General features: G+C 56.5%; 1 protein-coding gene across 3 annotated transcripts; it reads left to right on the forward strand.

The window, feature by feature from the left end:
• The first annotated feature begins 277 nt into the window (after positions 1–277).
• On the forward strand, positions 278–23549 carry STRIP2 (striatin interacting protein 2). 3 transcript variants are annotated; one of them, XR_004356998.1, is made up of 22 exons: positions 278–421; positions 2033–2102; positions 3900–3974; positions 4063–4197; positions 4364–4484; positions 5048–5116; positions 5206–5312; positions 5428–5555; positions 6188–6376; positions 7439–7662; positions 8823–8888; positions 9458–9521; positions 10969–11040; positions 11155–11229; positions 11762–11859; positions 13099–13225; positions 14768–14868; positions 16314–16380; positions 18921–19025; positions 20630–20834; positions 22613–23333; positions 23404–23549. XR_004356998.1 is itself a non-coding variant. In XM_032687272.1 (21 exons), the coding sequence occupies exons 1-21, from the start codon at positions 278–280 to the stop codon at positions 22861–22863; spliced, it is 2493 nt and encodes an 830-aa protein (XP_032543163.1). In that variant the 3' UTR covers positions 22864–23549. The 3 variants fall into 3 exon arrangements, 1 of the variants encoding a protein (XP_032543163.1); XR_004356997.1 differs by having other exon boundaries at positions 22613–23261; positions 23369–23549; XM_032687272.1 differs by having other exon boundaries at positions 22613–23549.
• The last annotated feature ends 1360 nt before the right edge of the window (positions 23550–24909 follow it).

The following is a 24909-nucleotide window of genomic DNA, read 5'->3' on the forward strand; positions in this document are numbered from 1 at the left end:
TTCCGTGACCCCCGGGACACCCCCTCACCCCCCGGGACACCCCACAACGCCCCGTCCCCAACATTCCATGACCCCCGGGACACCCCATATCCACCAAACCCCGCCCCCCCCACGTGCCCCCCAATTCCCATCCCCCGTTCCCCCACTGGCCAATGGCGGTGAGGGGGCGTGACCATTTTGCCCCGCCCCCCGCCCTGTAGACCAATGGGAGCATCGGGGGCGTGTCGGGGGCGTGTCCCGGCCCCGGCCCCACGTGCTCGGCGGGGCAGTGACAGCGATGGAGGCGGCGGGAGGCGGCGGGACCCCCGCACCGGGAACGGGACCCGGCCGGGCCCGCCCGGCACCGCCCCAGCCCCAGCCCCCCGCGCAGACACAGCCCAAGGGCCGCGAGCTCTTCAGGACCCAGCGCAAGGAGTCCGAGGTACGGGCGGGGGGCACCGCCGAGGGCACCTCGGACGGGCTGGGGGGGGGTCCCTGCCCCGCCGTGGGGGCTCCTGCGGGAGAGGCTTTATCCAGGGCTGGCGGAGCTCTCGGACTTGGGGAGGGGGGGCCCTCACCCCGACCTCGGGGTTAGAGGGGTTCTGAGCGGGCGGGAGGTGCCCAGCCCGGACTGGGGGGTCCCCGGGGGCTGCCCCCGCTACTGGAACATCCTCACCCCGCTGGCAGCTCCAGCAGCAGGGTTTGGGGTTTCCAGCTGAGCCCCAGCACTGGCATCTCCCTGCCCCACTCTCAGATCCAGCAGAAGGGTTTGGGGATCCCAGCTAAGCCTCAGCACCGGCTCTTCCTTGCCGTATTCCCAGAGCTGGCACCAGGGGTTTGGGATCCCAGCTAAGCCCCGGCACTGGCAGCTCCCTGCCCCACTCCCAGAGCGGCGCCAGAGTTTTGGCTGGACCCTGGGCTCCCCCGCACCCTCCAGGCACCCACTTTACCCCCCTCTCACCACGGTCCGGAGGCCACAGTTCCCCCCCCAACCCCTCACCCCTCCTGCCCGAAAAACCCCGGGGCAGGGGGGAACCACCGAGCCCCCCTGGGCTGCTCTGGGCGCCGGGCTGGGGAAGCAGGACCGGAATCAATCACCAGGATCCAGCCCGGGACATTGTCTCCACTCCCCGTAAAAGCCCCCGCGGGGTCCCCGTAGCACAGGACGGGAAGACTTGGCTCCCCCACCCAGGAGCTGCGTCTCCCTGACCCAAAAAAAAGGTCCCTTTTCCTGGGGGACGGTGTCCAAGCCGTGGCCCCGCAGCTCGTGAATTTGGGGTTTGCTTCCCCCCCTCCGGCCCGGCCTCTCCAAGCGGATTAGGGCTGCACGCGCTCGGCCGAATTCCTCAGCGGCTTTAACTCCCCCGACCCTCGCTCGGGGCTGCCGAAATTGGGTGAGAATCCGGCGTTTCTGGTGCAGGCGGGCTCAGCCCGGCTCATCAATATTAAGGGCGGCGACGCGCAGCAGCTCTAGCCCGGCCTCCGAGGGGGGGACGCTGGGATTCGGGAGGAAGAATCACGTTAATTGGGTTAATTACCCATCCGTGCGGTCCCTTCGCGGGGGTCGGCGCCGGGTCCGTGTGGCCGCGGCCGCCCCTTCCCCGCCCCGCCGGGATCCTGGGGCCGAGTTTCACGCTCCAGTTCCTTCCTCCGCAGGGGAGGAGGGGGATAAACCCGCACCGAGGGCTTCAAACAGGCAGAGCCCGGCCCCGGGAGCTGCCGGGTCTGGGGCGCTGAGGGTGGAGCCGCGTCCTCCCGGGGGTTCCGGAACCAGCCCCGGGCTGGGTTTTGGGGGGGCTCTGAAATAACGCATCCAGTATCCGCCGGCGCTCCGGGTCCTGCCGCTGCTTCCCCCCGGGGCTTCGGGAACTGCCATTTTTACCCTCGCCCGCCACCTTTCCGCGGGGTTTTGAGTCTCCCGGCACGGCCGGGGTGCCCGAGCCCCGCGGACCCACCCGCCCGGAGGAGCTTTGGAGCAGAGCCGGGGGCGCCTCCCGGAATTCCCGCCGGGATGTGCCAGCCCGCCCCGCTCACCCCGTCCCGCTCCCCGCAGGGCTCCGTGGACTGTCCCAACCTGGAGTTCGAGTACGGGGATGCCGACGGGCACGGCGCCGAGCTGGCAGGTGAAGCGCGTTTTTTTTTTTTTGGGGGGGGGGGACGGACGGCGCTGCTGTTTTTAACAGGCGGGGAGGGAGGACGCGAATCCCGCCGGGATGGGGGATGGATGCGGAGCGGTGTCATCGGGGGTTATTAATAGAGAGCCGCTCGCTCCCTGGGGCCGAGCAGGGGCACTGTGGGGACACGGGGCTTTCCCCGCATCGCCCCGGGAGTGGCGGGAGGAGGGAGCGCTGTCCTGTGGCACAGCCCGGGCTGGCGGGGTCACCTTTTGTCACACGGGCGCTGTGTCCTTGTCCCGTGTCTCCCCGCCGCTCCTGCCCCTTAACCTCGCGGCCCCAAATGTGTCCCGGCAAAGGGGGGTTATTTTTAGCTCCGGCTGCCTCAGCTGCACGAGCTGCCCTGGCAAAAGCACATTTCCTGCGCGAGGGATCCTCCCTCCTCCTCCTCCCCTGCGGGATCATCTCGGCCCCCCGCGGTGCTGCTCAGCGCTGTAGGATTATAGGGATTCTCCAGGAACAGGTAGAAATTCTATAGGAACAAGTAGGGATTCTCTAGGAACAGGTAGATATTCTATGGGGAAAAGTACAAATTGTCTAGGAACAGGTAAGAATTCTTAGGAACAGGTAGAAATTCTCTAGGAAAAAGTAGGGATTCTCTAGGAAAAAGTAGGGATTCTCTAGGAACAAGTAGGGATTCTCTAGGAACAAGTAGGGATTCTCTAGGAACAAGTAGGGATTCTCTAGGAACAAGTAGGGATTCTCTAGGAACAAGTAGGGATTCTCTAGGAACAAGTAGGGATTCTCTAGGAACAAGTAGGGATTCTCTAGGAACGGGTAGGGATTCTCTAGGAACGGGTAGGGATTCTCTAGGAACGGGTAGGGATTCTCCAGGAACGGGTAGGGATTCTCCAGGATCAGGCAGGGATTCTCCAGGAGCGGGCAGGGATTCTCCAGGAGCGGGTAGGGATTCTCCAGGAGCGGGTAGGGATTCTCCAGGAGCGGGTAGGGATTCTCCAGGAGCGGGTAGGGATTCTCCAGGAGCGGGTAGGGATTCTCCAGGAGCGGGTAGGGATTCTCCAGGAGCGGGTAGGGATTCTCCAGGAGCGGGTAGGGATTCTCCAGGAACGGGTAGGGATTCTCTAGGAACGGGTAGGGATTCTCCAGGAACGGGTAGGGATTCTCTAGGAACGGGTAGGGATTCTCTAGGAACGGGTAGGGATTCTCTAGGAACGGGTAGGGATTCTCTAGGAACGGGTAGGGATTCTCTAGGAACGGGTAGGGATTCTCTAGGAACGGGTAGGGATTCTCTAGGAACGGGTAGGGATTCTCTAGGAACGGGTAGGAATTCTCTAGGGACAAGTAGGGATTCTATAGGGACAGGTAGGGATTATGAAGAACAACTGTGTCCCTCCAAGTCCAACCCCTGTTTTCAGTTCCCAAAATGCCCGAGCTGCTGGCTGTGGAGTCAGTGCAGGTCTTGCCTGGGTGTTCCTGCATTCCCCGCTCCCAAACTGCCTTAACTGACTTAAAATTACTTCCCCCCCAAAAAAGAAAACCCCCAATGACGTTGCAAATGCAGCTGGAGCAGGGGTGTGGGAACAGCCCAGCCCGGACACGGGGATGGAGATGATGACTTTGGCAGCACTGGGTGTCCCAGGTGCCCCCTGGAGCTGCAGGAGAGCTCAGGGGTCAGTTCAGGTCTCTGTCCCGTGTCTCCCTGGAAGCTTCACGAGGAATTTGGCAGCAAGGAGGAGGAGGAGGATGAAGCCCCTCCACGTCCCTGCTGATCCCTTTCTCCACCAGAGCTCTACAGCTACACCGAGGAGCCCGAGCTGAGCCACAACAGGAGATGCTTCGAGGAGGATTTCCACGCTCAAGGTACCAGCCCTGGGCCCAGGGCAGCCCCCCGGGGTGGGAGCAGGACCCCCGGGGAAGCCCCTGGCTGGTGGTCGTGTCCTTCCCCCAGTGCCGGGCAGGAGGTGGCTGGAGCTGGACGGGGCCCAGCAGAAGGCCTTTGTCATGCACCTGCTGGACGGGCTGGAGGTGGTCAACAGGGACAGGAGGCTCCGGGTGGCCCGGGCCATCCTCTACCTGGCACAGGGTAAGCACCACATCCCTGTCTCTGCTGCCAGGGGCCCTGGGAGAACCTCGGGAGAACCCTTCTCCCGGGGCCGTGCCGGGCTGGCAGCTCCTTCCCGTGGGCTCCAGGGGTTCCAAGGCAGATCCCTCCCCAACAAGGGTTTGTCTCCGGGGTTGCTCCTCTCCAGGTGTGTTTGGGGACTGCGACAATGAGGGCGATGTCCTGCACTGGTCTCGGCACAACAGCTTCCTCCTGTACCGCCTGGGCACCTTCTCCGCCTTCCTGGAGCTGCTCAACATGGAGATCGAGTGAGGGACCCGTGCTGCCCTCGTCCTTGTCACCCTCCCTGTCCTCTGCTTCACCCTGTGCTTTCCTCTTGCCCTCATCACCCTCCTCTTCTTGGACTCGATGATCTCTGAGGGCTTTTCCAACCTGAATGATCCTGTGGTCCTATGATCTCCTTTCTCCCCTTCTTCCCTTCTCCTCACCTTCGTTCTTCCCATCCTCCTCTTCATCTTCATTCTCCCCATCCTCCTCACCCTCCTCCTCTTCATCTGCTTTCTCTTCATCCTCCCCGCCGCCTTCTTCCATCCTCCTCACCCTCTTCTTCTTCATCTTCTTCCTCCTCATCCTCCTCACCTTCATCTCCGAATCTCCATCTTCTTTCTCCTCACCCTCCTCCTCCTCTTCACTTTCTTCCTCCCTGCCCTCCTCCCCCTCTCCTTCCTCCTGCTCGTCACGGATGCCCAGGGGGTTCCCACAGCCCTGTCAGGTCCCCCATCCCGGTGTTCCCGGGTGTTCCCGGGCTCAGCCGTTGGCTGTGGGTCGGGATGAGGCGGGGCTGGCACCAATCCCATGCCATTCCCTGCAGGAACAGCCAGGCCTGCAGCAGCGCCCTGCGGAAACCGGCCATCTCCCTGGCTGACAGCACGGAGCTCAGGTACCCCCCTGGCATGGGAGAGGGTGGGACAATGGGTGGGACAGCCCTGGGGACAAGGGACACGCCTCACCCGCCTGCTGTCCCCGCAGGGTCCTGCTCAGTGTCATGTACCTGATGGTGGAGAACATCCGTGTGGAGCAGGAGGCGGATCCGCCCGAGTGGAAAACCTGCAGGGAGACCTTCAGGATGGAGCTGAGTGAGCCACAAACCCACTGTGCCCTCTCGAGGTCCCTTTGCTCTGCTGGGCCGGCGGGGAGAGCCCGGGGATGAGGGATCTGCTCCGGAGCCATTCCTGGTCCCTCTCTCCACAGGTTTCCCTGTGCACACGGAGGAGCCGTTTGCTCTCCTGCTCTTCACGATGGTGACCAAGTTCTGCAGCGGCCACGCTCCACACTTCCCCATGAAGAAGGTCCTGCTCCTGCTCTGGAAGGTGCTCCTGGTGAGTGCAAACCCTTCCTTTTTTCCAGAAGCATTTTGCTTTGGAACAGCGCTGCTGCAGCCTGGGCGTTCCCCCCTGTTGGACCCGACCACAACGAGGTTATTTGGGGTACACGGGGAGCTGACACAGGGCAGGTTCCTCTGGGGTCAGGGTGGGCTGAGCCCTCAGAGGACATGGGGTGGGGGAGAGGTGGTCCCTCACCCTGGAGAACAAACCAGTGGTGTGGTGTCTTCAACTCCCTGGGATCAGGGTGGGCTGAGCCCTCAGAGGACATGGGGTGGGGGAGAAGTGATCCCTCACCCTGGAGGACAAACCAGTGGTATGGTGTCTTCAACTCCCTGGGATCAGGGTGGGCTGAGCCCTCAGAGGACATGGGGTGGGGGAGAAGTGATCCCTCACCCTGGAGGACAAACCAGTGGTGTGGTGTCTTCAACTCCCTGGGATCAGGGTGGGCCGAGGACGTGGGGTGGGGGAGAAATCTGGAGGATGAACCAGTGGCGAGGTGTCTCCAGCCCCCCAGTTTGATCCCCCAACCTGCTGCTCCCTGGAAGCCCGTGCTCCCGGTGGGATGTGTGTCCCTGCTGAGCGATGGGATGTGTGTCCCTGCTGAGTGACCTGTCCTCTGTCCCCAGTTCACGCTGGGCGGGTTCGAGGCCCTGCAGGCCATGAAGGTGCGGCGGCGGGAGGAGCTGGGGCTGCCCCCCCTGCCCGAGGACAGCATCCAGGTGGTCCGGAGCATGAGGGCGGCCTCTCCTCCCACCTACTCCATCGAGCTCGTGGAGCAGCAGCAGCAGCAGAAGCGGGGCCACCGCAGCCGCAGGGTAGGAGCCACCACGTCCTGCTGGGATGCTTTGGGCTGAGAGGGATCCATCCAGTTCCAGCCAACACCTTCCACTATCCCAGGTTGCTCCAACCTGCCCTTGGACACTCCCAGGGATCGAGGGGCAGCCACAGCTTCTCTGGGAAATCTGTCCCAGCCCCTCCCCACCCTCCCAGCCAGCAATTCCTTCCCCATATCCCATCCATCCCTGCCCTCTGGCACTGGGAAGCCATTCCCTGTGTCCTGTCCCTCCATCCCTTGTCCCCAGTCCCTCTCCAGCTCTCCTGGAGCCCCTTTAGGCCCTGCAAGGGGCTCTCAGCTCTCTCTGGAGTCTTCTCTTCTCCAGGGGAACATTCCCAGCTCTCCCAGCCTGGCTCCAGAGCAGAGGGGCTCCAGCCCTGGCAGCAGCTCCAGGACCTCCTCTGGACTCTCTCCAGCAGCTCCACGTCCTCCTGCTGTTGTTCCCAGGGCTGGAGCAGCTCTGCAGGAAGGTGGGGGGGGTCTCCCCTGAGGGGCAAAGAGGCAGGATCCCCCCCTGCCCTGCTGCCCACACTCCCTGTGGGATCAGCCCAGGGCACAGCTGGGTTTGGGGCTCTCTCAGGACACATGGCCAGGCCATGTCCAGTTTTTCACTCCTCCAGTTTCTGTTGTGGCAGCTCAGCCCCTGGTGGGTTTGTCCAGAGGAAGCCAGAGGACATCCCAGCCCTCTGGCAAAGGGCTGATAACCCCCAGGAGCAAACTGCTCCCAGCAGGATCTGTTTTTAGCTCCTCTCCTGGAGTTGCTGTGCTGTGGTCTGAAGATGAAATGCCTTTTGTGAGGGCAGAGATGTGGGGTGGAAGCTCCAGAAGTTGAGGTGGATAATGGGGTCCTGCCTCCTAGAGCTGCAAGGTTAGAGGTACAGAAGGAGTTATTCCTTATCCAGGCCAGGCTAGGAGGGAAATCCTCACCCGAGGAACACCTGGGAGCTTGATCCTTCCAGGATGGGGAGATCTGGTGCCAACAACTGGCAGGGAAATAAAATCCACGGAGTGACTTGGGTTCCTCCTCCCCCTCGTGCTGCAGCCCCTGGTGAAGCAGGACAGCTTGGACGTCTACAACGAGAGAGACCCCTTCAAGAACGACGAGGCAGGAGTGGAGGAGGAGGAGAACGACGACGTGGACAGCGGGATCGAGGGGGAGCTGGACCTGATGGAGCGGGACACGATCGTCCCCCCCCTGCCCCCGCAGCGCCTGCCCATCGAGAGGGTGTCCTTCCCCAAGGGGCTGCCCTGGGCCCCCAAAGTCAGGTAAAACCCCCCCCAGTGTCACTGCCACCCTCCCCGTCCCCCCTGGCCTGGAGTTCATCCCCACGTCAGCCCGTGGGAAGTTTCCTGGCGAGTTGAACTGAGGGGATTCCACTCCTCGTTTCGTCTCGTTTGGTTCTTTCTGGGCTGGGCTTAGCTGAGCTCTTCCCCAGGGTTTTGAAACCAAGCTTGGCCAAGAAGTGGCAGTTCCACCGTGGACGTCCCAGGTTGTGCTGGGAAGGAGGCTGTGCTGGAGCAGGGTCAGCTTCCCCAGCTGGCACCGGTGGATCTTGGAAGGGCAAGGTCCTCAACTGATCCCCTGGGGAACTGGTCAATGATTGACAGCTTCCTTGTGGAGCTGGACTCTTGTGTGGCCAGGTGGCACCTTCCTGAGCGGTGGAGAAAAACATCCAAGGATAAAGGAGTCGGTGCCTTCCCTCCCTCAGACCAGTTACCTGCACGTGGTGTTGAGGGAATGTCAGGAAAAGAGGGTTCAAACCTCTGCCCTCAGATCCATCCGAGGGTTGTTGCCGTTTGCCCAAAGCCTGGATTTAACCCGGTGCCTTTAAAACACGGGAGCAGAGAGATATTTCTGCCGGGGGAGCAGTGACAGGGTTAAGTTGGTCCATCCAGAGGGACACGGCAGGAATTGTTTCCCACGTGGATCTCCACGGCGCTCAACGCTCTCAGCTCCTCCTCAGCAACCTCCTGTTGTTTTCCTTGGCCGTTGCCTGGAAATCCAGCTGGATTTCTCTGCCCGTGAGACCCTTGGCTCGTGTCCCACTGATCCTGTCCAGTTCCCATGAAAATGCCCAAGGTGGACGAGATGCTGGCCTGCCCTGGGAGCAGCACGAGCTCTGACAGACCACAGAGACAACATTTGTTCACTCAGAGCGAGCAGATGCTCCTTGGAGGTACCTGTGGGAGGAGCACAGGAGGTGCTGCAACCAGCAGAAAAAGGTGCTGGTTGTAGAGAATTCCTCTCTGTTTACTTTCCCACGGAAAAGTGGAGCTGCACAGCAAATACAAATGGGTTTGGTTCATGCTGCTCCCAACCAAAGGTGGCTTTTCCCATTGCTAACGAGACCTTCAAAAACCAATCCAAGGCTCTGATCCGTTTTCCAACCTCCTCCTTGTTCTTTGTTTCTCCTCTGCTCCATCAGGCAGAAGGACATCGAGCACTTCCTGGAAGCAAGCAGGAACAAATTCATCGGATTCACGCTGGGACAGTGAGTGTTGTGTCCACAAAACCTGCCCTGTAGATCCCATCAGTGCACGGGAGGTGTCCACAGAGCTCAGGTTTTCCCAGCTCGAGGCTGCAGCAGTGAAAGCAGCGTTGGAAAAACCTGTTCTTGGAGACACTGCTCCCCAGGGGCCTCTTTCTGTTAAAAATGAGAGCTGGAGTGAGAGACCCCCGGCCCGAGGCTGGGACTGGTTTGATGTGGAGGGAGCTGGAACAGTTTGGTGTCCTCAGGACATGACCCAGTTTGTGAACAACCCAAGCTGTGGGTGCAGAGCCATCCTAGGCCGGGCCCAGAGGGGGACAGTCAGGTTTAGGGGCAGTGCTGGGCTCGGGCTGGCTCCAGCCCAGCCCTCATTTTTTCTGATTTCACCCCAATTCCTCACCCCGACGTTGCTCCTTTCTTGGAGGAGCTTCGCTGGGGAGGAGGTGGGAGGGTGGGCAGCTCATGCCAACCCCTCTCCCGGCTCCTGACCCATCTGGGACGTGTCCAGTAGACTCCAGGTTCCCTCTTTCACCTCATATAACCCTGTGCTCCCCTTCTTTCCCCCTCCCCAGGGACACCGAGACCCTGATCGGGCTCCCACGGCCCATCCATGAAAGTGTGAAGACCCTGAAGCAGGTGAGGTGGTGGATCCATGCTCAGCACTCGGGATATCCCCGTGTGGTGTGGGATCCTCCTGGATAACCTCTGGCTGAAACACAGTGGCTGGAGGGAGTAAGAAGATCCTCCTTGTTAGTTGTAGCAGGAAAAGCTTTTGGAGCTTCCTATGGGGCAAAAAATGAAAAACTGAGTCCTCCCTGCAATTCCAAGCAGGCTATCCAGCACTTTTACCTTCCCTTTGTCCATGGTGTAGCATTCCTGCTCCCTGGGGAGTGTTTGCCTGGAGTTTTGAAGGCGACAGGCTTCCAGGGTGGGGTTTGGACACACACAACCCAAAGCAGTGCAGTTCCCAGTGGGAAGCACAGCCAACCTCGGTTCCAGCTGTGCTCCGGGTGGAGAGGGAGGCACCTCCAGGGGCCAAGGGACCCTGTGTCAGGTCTGGGTGGTTTTTGGGAGGTGATTGTCCCTCTCCATTCACCCCCAGGGAGATCCCAGGAGGAGTGGGTGGAAGTGATTGAAGGCAGGAGGTGTGAGGGACAGGGGGATGTCCCACACAACGAGTTCTCTGTGTGTGGGATATTGGGGATATGACTGGGATATTAGGGGTATAACTGGGATGTTGGGGATATAATTGGGATATTGGGGGTATAACTGGGATGTTGGGGATATAATTGGGATGTTGGGGGTGTAACTGGGATATTGGGGGTGTAACTGGGCTGTTGGGGGTGTAACTGGGCTGTTGGGGGTGTAACTGGGCTATTGGGGGTGTAACTGGGCTGTTGGGGGTGTAACTGGGATGTTGGGGGTGTAACTGGGCTATTGGGGGTGTAACTGGGCTATTGGGGGTGTAACTGGGCTATTGGGGGTGTAGCTGGGATATTGGGGGTGTAACTGGGATATTGGAGGTGTAACTGGGATATTGGAGGTGTAACTGGGATATTGGAGGTGTAACTGGGCTGTTGGGGGTGTAACTGGGATATTGGGGGTGTAACTGGGATGTTGGGGGTGTAACTGGGATGTTGGGGGTGTAATTGGGATATTGGGGGTGTAACTGGGATATTGGGGGTATAACTGGGATGTTGGGGATATAATTGGGATGTTGGGGGTGTAACTGGGATACTGGGGGTGTAACTGGGATACTGGGGATGTAATTGGGATACTGGGGATGTAACTGGGCTATTGGGGGTGTAACTGGGCTATTGGGGGTGTAACTGGGCTATTGGGGGTGTAACTGGGCTATTGGGGGTATAATTGGGATATTGGGGGTATAACTGGGATATTGGGGGTATAACTGGGATACTGTGGATATATTTGGGATATTGTGGATATAACTGGGATATTGTGGATATATTTGGGATATTGTGGATGTAACTGGGATATTGCTGGGAGCAGTGCCTGCTGCCATTGCTGGCTGTCCCCTCCCTGGGTGGTGACATTGCTGTGCCTCTGTGTGGGGTTTTTCCAGCACAAGTACGTCTCCATCTCGGATGTCCAGATCAAGAATGAGGAGGAGCTGGAGAAGTGCCCCATGTCTCTGGTAAGAAGCTGCTGCCCCCCATCACCAGACCGAGGTGTGTCAGAGGAATCCAGGAATTCTTTTTTTTTATTTTACTTCGTTTTCCCCTTGTTTTTTACTGTTTCTCTGCGACAGGGGGAAGAGGAAGTCCAAGAAACCCCCTGTGAGGTCCTGTATCGAGCCATGTTGTACAACCTCCCCCAGTACATGGTAAGGCCACCAAAAGGAGGGAAGAGCTTTGGAGTGGGGAGTGGTGGGAGCTGGACTGGGAGCTGCAGAGCTCGGCACAGGATGGCTGGGGTGTGGTCAGGACTCAGATGGGGAGATTTTGGTGGGGATCCAGAGCAGAGCTGGGTGGAAAGTACAGCCCAAGGGGAGGGATTCAGAGGAGCAAGGGGGGTAGGCACCCAGGGACATGGTCAGTGGTTGGAAAAGAGAATGTGAGCAGAGGATTGGGAGCAAGGAACAAGGTCCTCCACATTGGTGGGAGCCCAAAACTATTCCAGGTGTCCTTTGTTTCTTTTACCCACACCAGCAGAGCTGAGGTGCATGTGATACCTTAAGCTCAGCTCAGAGCTGCCGTGATCCCCACCCTTGGCTTGTGTTCCTGAGGGATAAAAGGAGAGGTTGGGTGTGCTCTGGTCGAGCTGGCTTGAAGTTGTCCAGCTTCAGCACGTGGAGGAGAAGGAAGGACTTCCCTTCCCGGGACCCCCCCTGCCCAGCACCCCTCCCTCTCCTGCAGATAGCCCTGCTGAAGATCCTCCTGGCTGCTGCCCCCACCTCCAAAGCCAAGACCGACTCCATCAACATCCTGGCAGATGTGCTGCCCGAGGAGATGCCGTGAGTGCTGCCCAGGGACCCCTCATCCTCCTCATTCCCTTCATCCCTGCTGGGCCCTGGAGCCTCAGGCTGAGCTGGAGTTGAGGTTTGCTGCTGGCTCTGGGGGGCTCCAGGTTTGGGGGTGTCTGTGTGGAGAGGTGTGGTGGAAGCCAGGGAAGTGCCGTTGGATTTTCGGGAGCGCGACAGTCCCGGCGCGGTCGGTGACCGCTGTGCTCTGATCGAAAAAGGACCCAAATGATAAAACTCTGCTAATCGACCCAAATCATAAAGATACATCAGCATATGGAAGGTGTCCTTCATACCCATCCCCTGGGACTGCTGGCGGAGGGAAATCCACTTTTTCCCCCCTTTTTTTTTAACGCGCTTTGGTGTCACTGGGAAGCGCAGGTGGGAACGGGAGTCCCGGGGGGAAGAGAAGGGTCCCATCGAGCTCCCCAGTCCTCCTTGTTCCCACAACAAGGAGAGTCCTGCCCTTTGGCCACAACAACCCCCTGCAGCTGCAGGCTGGGCCAGAGGGGCTGGAGAGCAGCCAGGCAGGAAGGGAGCTGGGAGTGGGGATGGACAGGAGGCTGAACATGAACCAGAGTGTGCCCAGGTGGCCAAGAAGGCCAATGGATCCTGGCCTGGCTCAGGAACAGTGTGGCCAGCAGGTCCAAGGCAGTGATTCTGCCCCTGGGCTGGGCGCTGGGGAGGCCACCCCTGGAGTGCTGTGTCCAGCTCTGGGCCCTGAGCTCAGCAAGGCCCTGGAGGGGCTGGAGCAGGGGCAGAGAAGAGCAGCGAGGCTGGGGAAGGGACTGGAGCACAAGTGCTGGGAGGAGAGGCTGAGGGAGCTGGGGGGGCTCAGCCTGGAGAGGAGGAGGCTCAGGGGAGACCTCCTCACTCTCTGCAACTCCCTGACAGGAGGGGGGACCCAGATGGGGGTTGATCTCTTCTCCCAGGCAACCATCAGCAAGACAAGAGGGCTCGGCCTTCAGCTGTGCCAAGGGAGGTTTAGGTTGGATATCAGGAAGAATTTCTTTGCAGAGAGGGTGCTCAGCCATTGGAATGGGCTGCCCAGGGAAGTGGGGGATTCTCCATCCCTGGAGGTGTTTAAGGACAGACTGGATGTGGCATCAGTGCCATGGGCTGGGAACCACGGCGGGGTTGGATCAAGGGTTGGACTGGATGACCTCGGAGGTCCCTTCCAACCCAGCTGATTCTATGATTCCCACACCCCCTGTTCCATCCCCTCCCTGCCAGTGTCACCGTCCTACAGAGCATGAAGCTGGGCATCGACGTGAACAGGCACAAGGAGATCATCGTCAAGAGCATCTCGGCCTCGCTGCTGCTGCTCCTCAAGCACTTCAAGCTCAACCACATCTACCAGGTGAGCCAACAGCAGGGCTGGCCACTGCCAGGCTGCTCTTGGAGTTGGTGTGTCCTGATAAACCCTCTCCCAAAAGAATTCCAGGAGGGGTTTCCGTGATGTGTCCGCGGTGCTCATCCCAGCTCCAGGTCAGGGTTTATCCCAGGCTGGGAGAACCTGCCTGAAATGTTCCTCAGCTGTGTTTTGGCAGCATCATTTATCCACTCACGTGGAAGGAGCTTTAGGACTTCTGGCAAAATTCCTGCTGTGGTCGCTCAGGGTAAAATTTAGGACGGAGCCCGAGCACGAGCCCCCCTGGCAGAAGGGGGAAGGGGAGGGGGGTTAGGCAAGACCTTCCTTTGCTCTGTGTCATCTCCAGGGACCAGAAATAGGCTGGGAAGGACCTCAACGAGGTCAGCTAATCTGGGTCTTGGCAGGATCACGTTCTTGGGGCTCCAGTTTCAGCAGAGACCGAGGTATAATCTGATTTTTTTGTGCCATCTGCACCCACTCCAGGGCTTTCCTTGGTCCAAAACTAAAAAGCAGGACAGACATGAGCTGTGGTCCAGTTCTCCACCCGTCCTGCAAGTCAAACAATCAGTGTTTTCTCAGCATTTCTAAGTATTTTCTTTCTTTTAAAGGTTTCAGCGTGGCACAAGTCCCATCTGTGTTATTTACTGATATTTACTGCCCACTGATATTCATCTGAGGGGAAATATAAATCCACATATTGCACTGGATAAAATGAAACTGGATAAGTATAAATCCACAGATTGGATTGCATAAAATGAAACAATGGGATAAGTATAAATCCACAGATTGGATTGCATAAAATGAAACAAACCCCACATTTTGACAGTCCCACATTTGTTCTGAGTTTCCCCACCTGCCCTCTCTCATTTTTCTCACTCCAGAGCAGCTCCTCTCTTTTCTTCCTCCGAGGCAGCAGGACCCTGGGGCTGAGCCTGGAGGAAGCTGGGGGGGTTTTGTGCCCCTGGTCTTGCCTCTGGGTGTGATTTTTGGGTGAGGCACCACCAGTTTTTGGTGCCAAAAGGTCTCAGGGAGCACCATGGAAATCACAGAGTCAGAGTCATGAAATGGTTTGGGCTGGAAAGGACCTTAAAGACCATTTAATGCTTTGAGAGGGAGAAAAACTGAAAGCATTTATGAAGCCAAGGGTATTTTTTCAGTCCAAATTTCAAAGGGAGGTGGGATTAGTGCGAGAGAACAGCAGGAATTATTGTGTTTTCTCTTGTAGTAGCTGCATCTCCTCCTTCCCTCTTCCCCAAATGCCGTTTTACCAGAGCTTTAATTTGGAAAAGCCACGTTTGCTTTGGGTGCAGCTGTTCCTAAAGCACTGCCACAAAGCTCCTGTGCCCACCCTTTGGCAAATGGGATTTTCCAGCTGCTGGACACGGCACAGGCCGGGGGGGAGATGGTCTGGGAGGTGTCTCAAACCATCAGCAGTGCTTTGCTCTTGGCTGGAAACGTCCCCATTCCCTTGTGGGTGCTCCCAGTTGTCCCAGTTCTGACCAGTTTCCCTTCTCTCTCTCTTCCCCCCAGTTCGAGTACGTGTCCCAGCACCTGGTGTTTGCCAACTGCATCCCTCTGATCCTGAAGTTCTTCAACCAGAACATCATGTCCTACATCACTGCCAAGAACGGGTACAGCCACCTCTGGGCCAGGGGGAGAGGGGACGGGGCAGGGAGGGCTTTGGGAACGAGGAACCCTGAGGGGGATGTGTGCTGGGACCTGGGACCTCTGGGGCAGGAATTCTCTGGAGGGAGCCAATCCCTTTGGCACAATGATGGGAGGAATGGGGGGTGGGTTTCCAACCTCTCCCTAAAACCCCACTGCTGAAATAAAACAGGCTTCTTTTCAGCCTTCTGGAGAGCAGCCCAGTGCCACCCATGGGCCACAACTCCACAAAGGCCAGTGGGGAGTGTCCTCTTGATCTTTTCCATATTTTATAGCCAAAATTCACCTTTTGCGTGGTTCTCACTGCCTTTTGGTGCTGATCTGAGACAGGCACCAGCCCCAGTTTGATCAGGGAACTGGTGGCACCACCACAGAGAGAGCCCAGCACTCCCCCAGCTCACCAGGGTGGGATTTCCCCGTTCAGAGGGACGTTGGGATGGTGAAAAGATCCCTTTTCTCCCTTTCTGATGCTCTTTTTGTTGCTCTTCAGCTGCATGTGTGGGATTTGGTCCCATTCTGATGCACAGACCCCACTCCAGATGTGGTGTTTGGTCCCATTCTGATGCACAGACCCCACTCCAGATGTGGTGTTTGGTCCCATTCTGATGCACAGACCCCACTCCAGATGTGGGGTTTGGTCCCATTCTGATGCACAGACCCCACTCCAGATGTGGTGTTTGGTCCCATTCCAGTGCACAGACCCCACTCCAGATGTGGGGTTTGGTCCCATTCCAGTGCACAGACCCCACTCCAGAGATGCTGCAAAGGGAAATATCAGAGGTGATGCCAAAACCATTAGTGGCAAATTATTTACATGATATATAAATTTATACTTTTGGGGTGTTCATTGACTCCTTTTCCAAAGTCCACGTGCCTGGAGGGCTCCCAAAGACCCGACACCCCCACTGGGAATTTTCCTGCTGCCACTCAGACATCTCCATTTTAACCTGATGGATTTTAACCTCAGATCTATCTTGGGGGTTTTTGTATGGTATATTTTGTATATTTGGGGGTTTTTATCCCTTTTTAAACATGCCATGAACAGCCCATCCGTCCTGTCTTCGTGGATCCAAACCCTTGGAGTCCTTATGAACAGCCCTGGGGATGCTCCTGGGAGCCAAGGGGGATCCCTGTGCTCCATGGAAGCTCCGAGGGGAGGCAGTGGTGAGGTTGGGATCCCGTTTGGATGCCGTTTGTGCTGCTGGAAATGCAGGAGGGAGCCCCGTCGGTGCCGGAGAAGGGATTGTTCCCAACCCAAATTCCTCGTTCCATGGAGCAGCGCTGCCGTTGGAACTCAAACCCCAGGCACAGGGAAGGAAGATTTGACAGGTTGCTGGGTGTAATCATGTGGATCACCTTCAGAAGTTGTTTTCCTGTTCCTAATGACTCCCTGCTTCCCTGTTTTCCGCAGCGTCTCCGTCCTGGATTATCCTCATTGCACAGTCCATGACTTGCCCGAGCTCACGGCAGAAAGCCTGGTAAGCACAGACAGGGGCTCTGGGATCTCTAGTGCTGGATGTGAAAGGCTGGGGAAGGATTTTGGTTTTCTCTCCTTCTGTTCTCTTCATCCCAAAGCTCTCCAAAATCAGACCTTTTAGACCTTTTTTTTCCCCCCCTCCTGATGTGAAAGTTCCTCCCGTCGCTGCCCCTGAGCCGCCGTGGGAGGTGGGGAGGGAGGAGGCACTGCTGGTGTTGGGCACCCCGTAAAAATAGGTGGGTTCAGAGTTTTTCCTTTCAGGGAATGGAATCCCAGGATGCCTGAGGTTGGAAAAGCCCTCCCAGCCCATGGATCCACCCCGGGCCCCATCCCCACCTTGACCCCCAGCCCAGAGCACTGAGTGCCACGGCCAGGCCTTCCTGGGACACCTCCAGGGATGGGCACTCCAAACCTCCCTGGGCAGCCCCTGCCAAGGCCTCACCACCCTTTCCAGCAACGAATTCCTCCTCAGCCCCAACCTGACCCTCCCCTGGCCCAGCCTGAGGCTGTTTCCCCTTGTGCTGTCAAGACAAAACTCTCCTGCTTTAAGAAAGGCTTCAATTGCTCTGGTTTAAATTGCTCTGAGCACTCGTGTTTCATAAGGTACCTCCAAGTAGATTAAGGAATGAGCCCAATTCCCTCTGGAGAGGAGCCTTAAGTATTATGGAGACCATATCTAAGCACACAGACTGCAGAGGAGACAGTGATTATGGCAGGTTCACAACTACAATAACTCAGAGTGGGACTCAGGCAGGGCACGGAGCAGGGATTAGCAGGGAGTGGAGCCCCGAAATGATGCAGGAATCATTAAGAAGGAGCCTGAGCAAGCCCAGTCTGGGCAGGGATGATCCAACGGTGCCTGGCTGCTAAAATCATAACCCTGTGTTGTTTTCCTTTGCTGTGTAAAGGTTAAAATCGTCAAAGATTTTTTTCCCAGGTCCAGGGGCTGCTGAGGGCTGGGAGTCCTGGTGCTGGATCCTGGATCAATGGAGACATCTAGTGACAGGTCACTGAGGGCTCTGCTGCCTCACACTAATCCTCACAACAAGCTTTAAGCCTCTAGGAGAGAACTGAGTGTTTTTTAGGGAAGATATTCCCAGTGGGGCCGGGTCCCCAGTTTGGGAGCCGTTGCAGATTGCTGTCCTCCAGCAGACATGGATGTTTTCCTCGTGGGAGATGGATTTAATCAGAAAATAAGCAGGAACCAACTTGGATTTTACCCAAGGATCCCCATGGAAGTGAGGGTTTATTGGGAATTAGACGTTCCCTGCTGCTTGAGGCAAATGTCAGTGTCTTTTTTTGTCCCCCTGGTGGGTGATTGGAACATCCCAGCGTGCCACAGTCCTGCTGACAGAGGATTCTGCTCTGGGGGCCCAGCAGAGCGATGTGTGGCTGTGCTTTATTCCCAGGGAGGTTTATTCCCAGGATTTCAGCAGTGCTGTCCCCAAAGAGGAACCTGTGGGGTAACTGCTGTCCCCACACGGTGTAGATCAGGAGTGGCTGCAATCCCAGCCGGGTACTGGGGGATTCCCCCATCCTGGCGTGGGAAAGGCTCTTGGATTCCTTGCCAGTCCTCTTGGATTCCTTGCCAGTCTCCCTGTGTTTGGGAGGGGCTCGATCCACCCCTTAAAACCAGGATTCCAGCCTGTTCCCTCCTCCCATAAACCTGATGGAAAGATCCTCCCCTACTTGAAACTTTAGAGACAACATCAGGTTGGTGGCAAATAAATCCATCTGTGTGAGAAATGGACAGTGGCTTGCTCTGGAAAAATTCCTTGGTGTGGAGGGAACAGATTGGGCCTGGGCACTCCTGCTGAGCTGGCACCCCCAGAGCAGCACACAGCACCCACCAGCACCTTGGTGCCATCCCAGTGATGTCCTGGTGACATCCCACCTCTGCACAGCCTCTGCTGGCACAAAAGTGCGTTTGCTCAGAGCGGCTTTTTTTAATCCCAGAGTTAAATAAACTCAGTCAGGAGCACGTTCTTGTTGGCCTCAAAAATGATATGTACAGTAGTATTTGACTGAACTGATCAGCGCCAGGAGGAATTTGTTGGTGGAAAGGGTGGTGAGGCCTTGGCAGGGGCTGCCCAGGGAGGTTTGGAGTGCCCATCCCTGGAGGTGTCCCAGGAAGGCCTGGCCGTGGCACTCAGTGCTCTGGGCTGGGGGCCAAGGTGGGGATGGGGCCCAGGGTGGATCCATGGGCTGGGAGGGCTTTTCCAACCTCAGGCATCCTGGGATTGTGTTTGGTGTCACCATCCCCCAGATTGTTTTCAGGGGAGACCAAAACACCCCTGACCAGAAGGCCCAGCTCGTGTCCCACTGGCTTTCCTCGCTTTCCTGATGGTGATTCCCAGAATCCACCATTGAGCAGAGCTCCTTCTGCTGGAACATCTGCAGGGAGGATAAATCCAGTGAGGAGCAGGAATAAAACTTGTACAGGCAGTAAAAACACAGGCTTTGTGCATGAGGACCCCTCTGGTGGGGCTGCTGAACGCTTGGTCTTGGTCACCCTTAATCCCTCTTCTCCTTCTGTTGCAGGAAGCTGGAGACAACAACCAGTTCTGCTGGAGGAACCTGTTCTCCTGCATCAACCTGCTGAGGATCCTCAACAAACTGACCAAGTGGAAACACTCGAGGACAATGGTGAGGTGGTGTCTCATCTCCCTGAGACCTCTAAGCCCGGCCTTCCTGGAGCGTGTCCCCAGCTCTAATCTCAGCCTTCCTGGAGCATGTCCACAGCTCTAAGCCTGGTCTCCCTGGAGCGTGTCCCCAGCTTTAAGCCTAGTCTTCCAGGAGCATGTCCACAACTCTAAGCCTGGCCTTCCTGGAGTGTGTCCCCAGCTTTAAACCTGGCCTTGGCCTTCCAGGAGCATGTCCCCAGCTCTAAGCCCAGCCCTCCTGGAGTGTGCCTCTAGCTCTAAGCCTGGCCTTGGCCTTCCTGGAGCGTGTCCCCAGCTCTAATCTCAGCCTTCCTGGAGCAAGTCCCCAGCTCTAAGCCTGGTCTTCCAGGAGCATGTCCCCAGCTTTAAGCCTGGCCTTGGCTTCCTGGAGGGTGTCCCCAGCATTAAGTCTGCCTTGGTCTTCCTGGTGCATGTCCTCAGATCTAATCCCAACCTTTTAGAGGATGTCCCCAACTCTAAGCCTGGCCTTGACCTTCCTGGAGAGTGTCCCCAGCTCTAATCTCAGCCTTCCTGGAGCATGTCCCCAGCTCTAAGCTTGGTCTTCCAGGAGCATGTCCCTAGCTCTAAGCCTGGCCTTGGCCTTCCTGGAGCGTGTCCCCAGCTCTAATCTCAGCCTTCCTGGAGCGTGTCCCCAGAATTAAGCCTGGCCTTGGCCTTCCTGGAGCGTGTCCCCAGCTCTAATCCCAGCCTTCCTGGAGTGTGCCTCTAGCTCTAAGCCTGGCCTTAGCCTTCCTGGATCATGTCCCCAGCTCTAAGCCTGGTCTTCCAGGAGCATGTCCCCAGCTTTAAACCTGGCCTTGGCCTTCCTGGAGTGTGTCCCCAGAATTCAGCCTGGCCTTGGCTTTCCTGGAGCGTGTCCCCAGCTCTAAGCCCGGCCTTCCTGGAGCGTGTCCCCAACTCCAAGCCCGGCCTTGGCTTCCTGGAGCGTGTCCCCAGCTCTGAGTCTGCCTTGGCCTTCCTGGTGCGTGTCCTCAGCTCTAATCCCAACCTTTTAGAGCATGTCCCCAACTCTAAGCCTGGTCTTGGCCTTCCTGGAGTGTGTCCCCAGCTCTAAGCCCAGCCTTGGCTTCCTGGACCATGTGCCCAGCTCTAAGCCCGGCCTTGCTGCTGAGCGTTTCTTCCAGCAGTGCCGGAGCTTCTGCTCTTCCTCCGCTGCCCTTTTCCCTTTCCCAGACTGAGCCTTAAACACATAAAATGCAGGAACCCCTTTTCCCCTGCCAGTGACCCCCCCTTTCCCCGAGCTTCCAGCCCCGGGCAGGGAGTGTTGGTTGTGTTGCCCTGGGGTTTGTGGTGTCTGTGGCCCTGCAGTTGGTGCCCGAGGTGGCCCAGGCAGGGTTTGTGTGGCCCAGGCAGGGTTTGTGTGGCCCAGGCAGGGTTTGTGTGGCCCAGGCAGGGTTTGTGTGGCCCAGGCAGGGTTTGTGTGGCCCAGGCAGGGTTTGTGTGGCCCAGGCAGGGTTTGTGTGACCCAGGCAGGGTTTGTGTGGCCCAGGCAGGGTTTGTGTGGCCCAGGCAGGGTTTGTGTGGCCCCCTTGCCCACCCTGCCTCGTTCCGTGCCGGTTCCTGCAGATGCTGGTGGTGTTCAAGTCGGCGCCGATCCTGAAGCGGGCGCTGAAGGTGAAGCAGGCCATGCTGCAGCTCTACGTGCTCAAGCTGCTCAAAATCCAGACCAAGTACCTGGGGCGCCAGTGGAGGAAGAGCAACATGAAGACCATGTCGGCCATCTACCAGAAGGTGCGGCACCGCATGAACGACGACTGGGCCTACGGCAACGGTGAGTCAGTGGGACCATCTCCTCCAGCTGGGCTGGGCTGGGCTTGGCCCGAGACCTCCTCGAGTCCCCCAGACCCGTTTGGTGAGGAGCCATGAGCTGCTCCAGTGGCAGGAACGGTGGGAACGGGCCGTGGTCAGCGCGGGGCTCCCCGGCAGGAATCATGGAATCATAGAATCAGCTGGGTTGGAAGGGACCTCTGAGATCACCAAGTCCAACCCTTGATCCACTACCACTGTGGTTCCCAGCCCATGGCACTGATGCCACATCCAGTCTCTTTTTAAAAATCTCCAGGGATGGAGAATCCCCCACTTCCCTGGGCAGCCCATTCCAATGGCTGAGCACCCTCTCTGCAAAGAAATTCTTCCCAATATCCAACCTAAACCTCCCCTGGAGTGTCCCCCTGAGCCCAGAGCTCACTGCTGCATCCCCACATCATTTCTGGCACCGGGTCACTGAGTTGTTCAGCAGATTCACCCCAGCGTGAGGATACGCCGAGTTCCTCAGCTAAAGCCCAGACTAAATGAGCTGCTTGGTTTAAACTGCGCTTATGTAGCCAAAATCCACGTGGTTTTGAGGGATGTGGTGATGTTCCTCGTGTATTAATCATGTCATGGGATGCACCAGACCACACACTTCCATCCCCCTGTAAGTGCCCCCCGTTGCTGCAACAACCGACTCAAGCTTAGGACAAGAGGTATTAAATTATCTTTTTGCCTGAATAACTCAGTCCTAAATTTTTGCTCTGCATGTGGCTTCTTTTTCATAGAATCATGGAATGGTTTGGGTTGGAAGGGGCCTTAAAATCATCCAGTCCCACCCCTTGCCACCTCCCACTATCCCAGGTTGCTCCAAGCCCCAGCCTGGCCTAGGACACTTCCAGGGATCCAGGGGTTTTTAATGAGGATTAAGCAGGAAAATTGGGCAGCATTCCTGTTTCAAGAGAGAACAAGGCAAGGAGTAAAAGCCTGACATCTTCCCTTTTTTTTTTTTCCAAAAGACAAAACCATTTTAATTCTGTCAGGACCTGGGGTCTTTCTGAAAAAAGCAGAATTGTAATTACTCCTTAAAGCGGGAGTAATTAGATTTCTATAGGATGCATTAAATTAAAATGCATACATAATGGAATTTTGTTAGGAAGAATAAGAATTAAGAAAAGAATAAGAATTTAAAAAAAAAATAAGGAAAAGAAAGAGGAAGAAGAAGGAGGAGAGGAAGAAGGAGAATAGGAAGGAGAATTAGAAGTGAATAAGAAGAAAAAGAAGTAAGAAGAAAAGAAGAAGAAAAAGGAGAAAAATAAGGAAGGAGGTGGAGAAGAAAAAGGAGAAAAATAAGGAAGGAGGAGAAGAAAAAGAAGAAAAATAAAGAAGGAGGAGGAGAAGAAAAAGAAGAAAAATAAAGAAGGAGGAGGAGAAGAAAAAGAAGAAAAATAAAGAAGGAGGAGGAGAAGAAAAAGAAGAAAAATAAAGAAGGAGGAGGAGAAGAAAAAGAAGAAAAATAAAGAAGGAGGAGGAGAAGAAAAAGAAGAAAAATAAAGAAGGAGGAGGAGAAGAAAAAGAAGAAAAATAAAGAAGGAGGAGGAGAAGAAAAAGAAGAAAAATAAAGAAGGAGGAGGAGAAGATAAGAAAAAGAAGTGGAAAAAGAAGAAGGAATAGGCGACTGGTCAACTCAAGCACGTGTTTGCTGCGAAATCTTCACCCTTTCTCTTGCCCAAACCTTTATGAAGTTGTTATTTTCCCCCCCCTCACACTGTGTTGGTTTTTGTCTCCCCTCCCCTGCAGACATCGACGCCAGGCCGTGGGACTTCCAGGCCGAGGAGTGCACCCTGCGGGCCAACATCGAGGCCTTCAACAGCCGCCGCTACGAGCGGGCGCGGCCCCCCGAGTTCGCCCCGGTGGACAACTGCCTGCAGAGCGTGCTGGGCCAGCGCCTCGACCTGCCCCGGGACTTCCACTACTCCTACGAGCTCTGGCTGGAGCGGGAGGTGTTTTCCCAGCCCATTCGCTGGGAGGAGCTGCTGCACTGCCAGTGACGCGGGCCCACTGCGGCCAGGCCTCACCAGGCCTCGCCAGGCCTCGCTAGGCCTCATGGGGCCGCGGGCACGGGGGAGGAGGTTGGTTTGGACCAGGGAGGTCTCAAGTGCTCTTTCCCAAGAGACCAAACCTCTTCTTGTCTGCCCAGACACTGCCAAGGTGCCACCTTTTTGGAGGCCAACCCTTTGCTGTGACTTCTCGGAGCACTTGTCGGGCCACGGAGCGGCCCCGGCGTCGAGGGGTTGTTGCGGCCTGTTGTTTGTCCCAGTTTTCCCGTTTTTTGAGGTTTAGGAGCCCGTAATAAGCTCACTCACGTGGTCTTTGCCACAGCCCGAGGGCTGTCCCTCAGCTGGGGTCATGCCTGGCGGTTTGGTGTCGCTGTTCTCGGCTGGGAAAGGTTCCCGTCTCTGGAATTCCTCCTGGCTGGCAAAGGTTCCCATCTCTCCCGAATTCCTCCTGGATGGGAAAGGTTCCCGTCTCTGGAATTCCTCCTGACTGGGAAAGGTTCCCATCTCTGGAATTCCTCCTGGCTGGCAAAGGTTCCCATCTCTCCCGAATTCCTCCTGGCTGGGAAAGGTTCCAGTCTCTCCCAAATTCCTCCTGGCTGGGAAAGGTTCCTGTCTCTCCCAAATTCCCCCTGGCTGGGAAAGGTTCCCATCTCTCCCGGATTCCTCCCGGCTGGGAAAGTTTCAATCTCTGGAATTCCTCCTGGCTGGGAAGGGTGATAACTCGGACAGGATCACTGGGAATGCCTCCAACCAAGCTGACTTGGCCAATGGAGACAACATTCCCACTGGGATCCGTGACCCGACTCCCAGAGGTGGGTTCCACACGTGACAATTCTTGCACGTCCAGTCCGTTCCCTTCCCACCGTTCCGCTTCCCTCCGCCGTTCCCTCCCATCCCGTTTTTCCAGGAGCGACCCCACAGCTGCACTGGGCTGTGTTTTGGGTTGGTTGTCTCTTCCTCCTGGTTGTTTTTGAAGGATAATTCCTCCAGCACTGGGATTCCAGGTTGCTCTTTTAAGCCCTTCCAGCCCTGGAGGAGACAGGGAACCACCCACCACACCAAACAACCGGATTTTCACATGGATTTTAGGGGAATTATCCGGGGGAATTGTTCCATCCAGGCCCTACAGGGGGGAGGGAAAGTTCTTTCCTTGACAATTTGTTGCCATAACGTGAGGAGAAGTGGGGACACTGTGGCTCATACTTTTCCTAATGAACAGCACACGAAGCTGTGAATTTTCTCTGAGTTCAGTAACTTAAATTAACACTTAAATTAAATAATAAAAGCTCCACTCGGGCGAGGCCGCGCTGCATGAGGGTGACATTTGTCAAAGAGTTCTGTGTTAGCCCAGTGGGCTGTGCCACCATCAATAAATCAAACCCACGAGGTTTGTTAGGACGAGATTTTGTGCTTTTTTTTTTTTTTGCTGTGGGAATGTTTCCTCCGTGGGGTTTGTCCGAGGTGTTGTTCCTGGAAGTGGCATTAAACCCTCCAAAAACCTTTCTGAAGGTGCTTTTGTTCAAAATAACCCGGTGCCGCTTGGAAAGGGCTTCTCCTTATTTCAGCTTTTTCTTCCCGTGCCTTAATTTAAATGCTTCATTTTCTCCCTTTTTTTTTAATTTTTAAAGGGCAAAACCATCCCTCTCACCCCCGCCCACACCCACTTCTCCCCCTGCTGTGGGCAGGCACACTTTGGATGCTCTATTCCAGAGTGTCCGTAGAATCCTGAAGGAGAAAAGCGGGATCATGGGCTGTGTTTGTGATCATTGAAGAGCAAAAAGTTCCTCGAAGACAAATCAAGCCCCCTCTGAGCACGAAATCCAGACACAACAATGGAAACGCTCTTCAGGGATCCCACGAGTGGATCATCATTTAATTCCCCTTCCAAAACGTGGCACCTCCCACTTCCCTAAATTTCCTGGGAATAATTAAAGGTTAAATAAACACGAATAAAATAACAACCCCCAGCTGGAGCTGAGAGGTGACAAAGGGTCTGTTAAATGTTTCAGTGGTACAAACACAGTATAAGTGATGTTA

This window comes from Chiroxiphia lanceolata, chromosome 5, assembly GCF_009829145.1.
Source record: "Chiroxiphia lanceolata isolate bChiLan1 chromosome 5, bChiLan1.pri, whole genome shotgun sequence".
Lineage (NCBI taxonomy): Eukaryota > Metazoa > Chordata > Aves > Passeriformes > Pipridae > Chiroxiphia > Chiroxiphia lanceolata.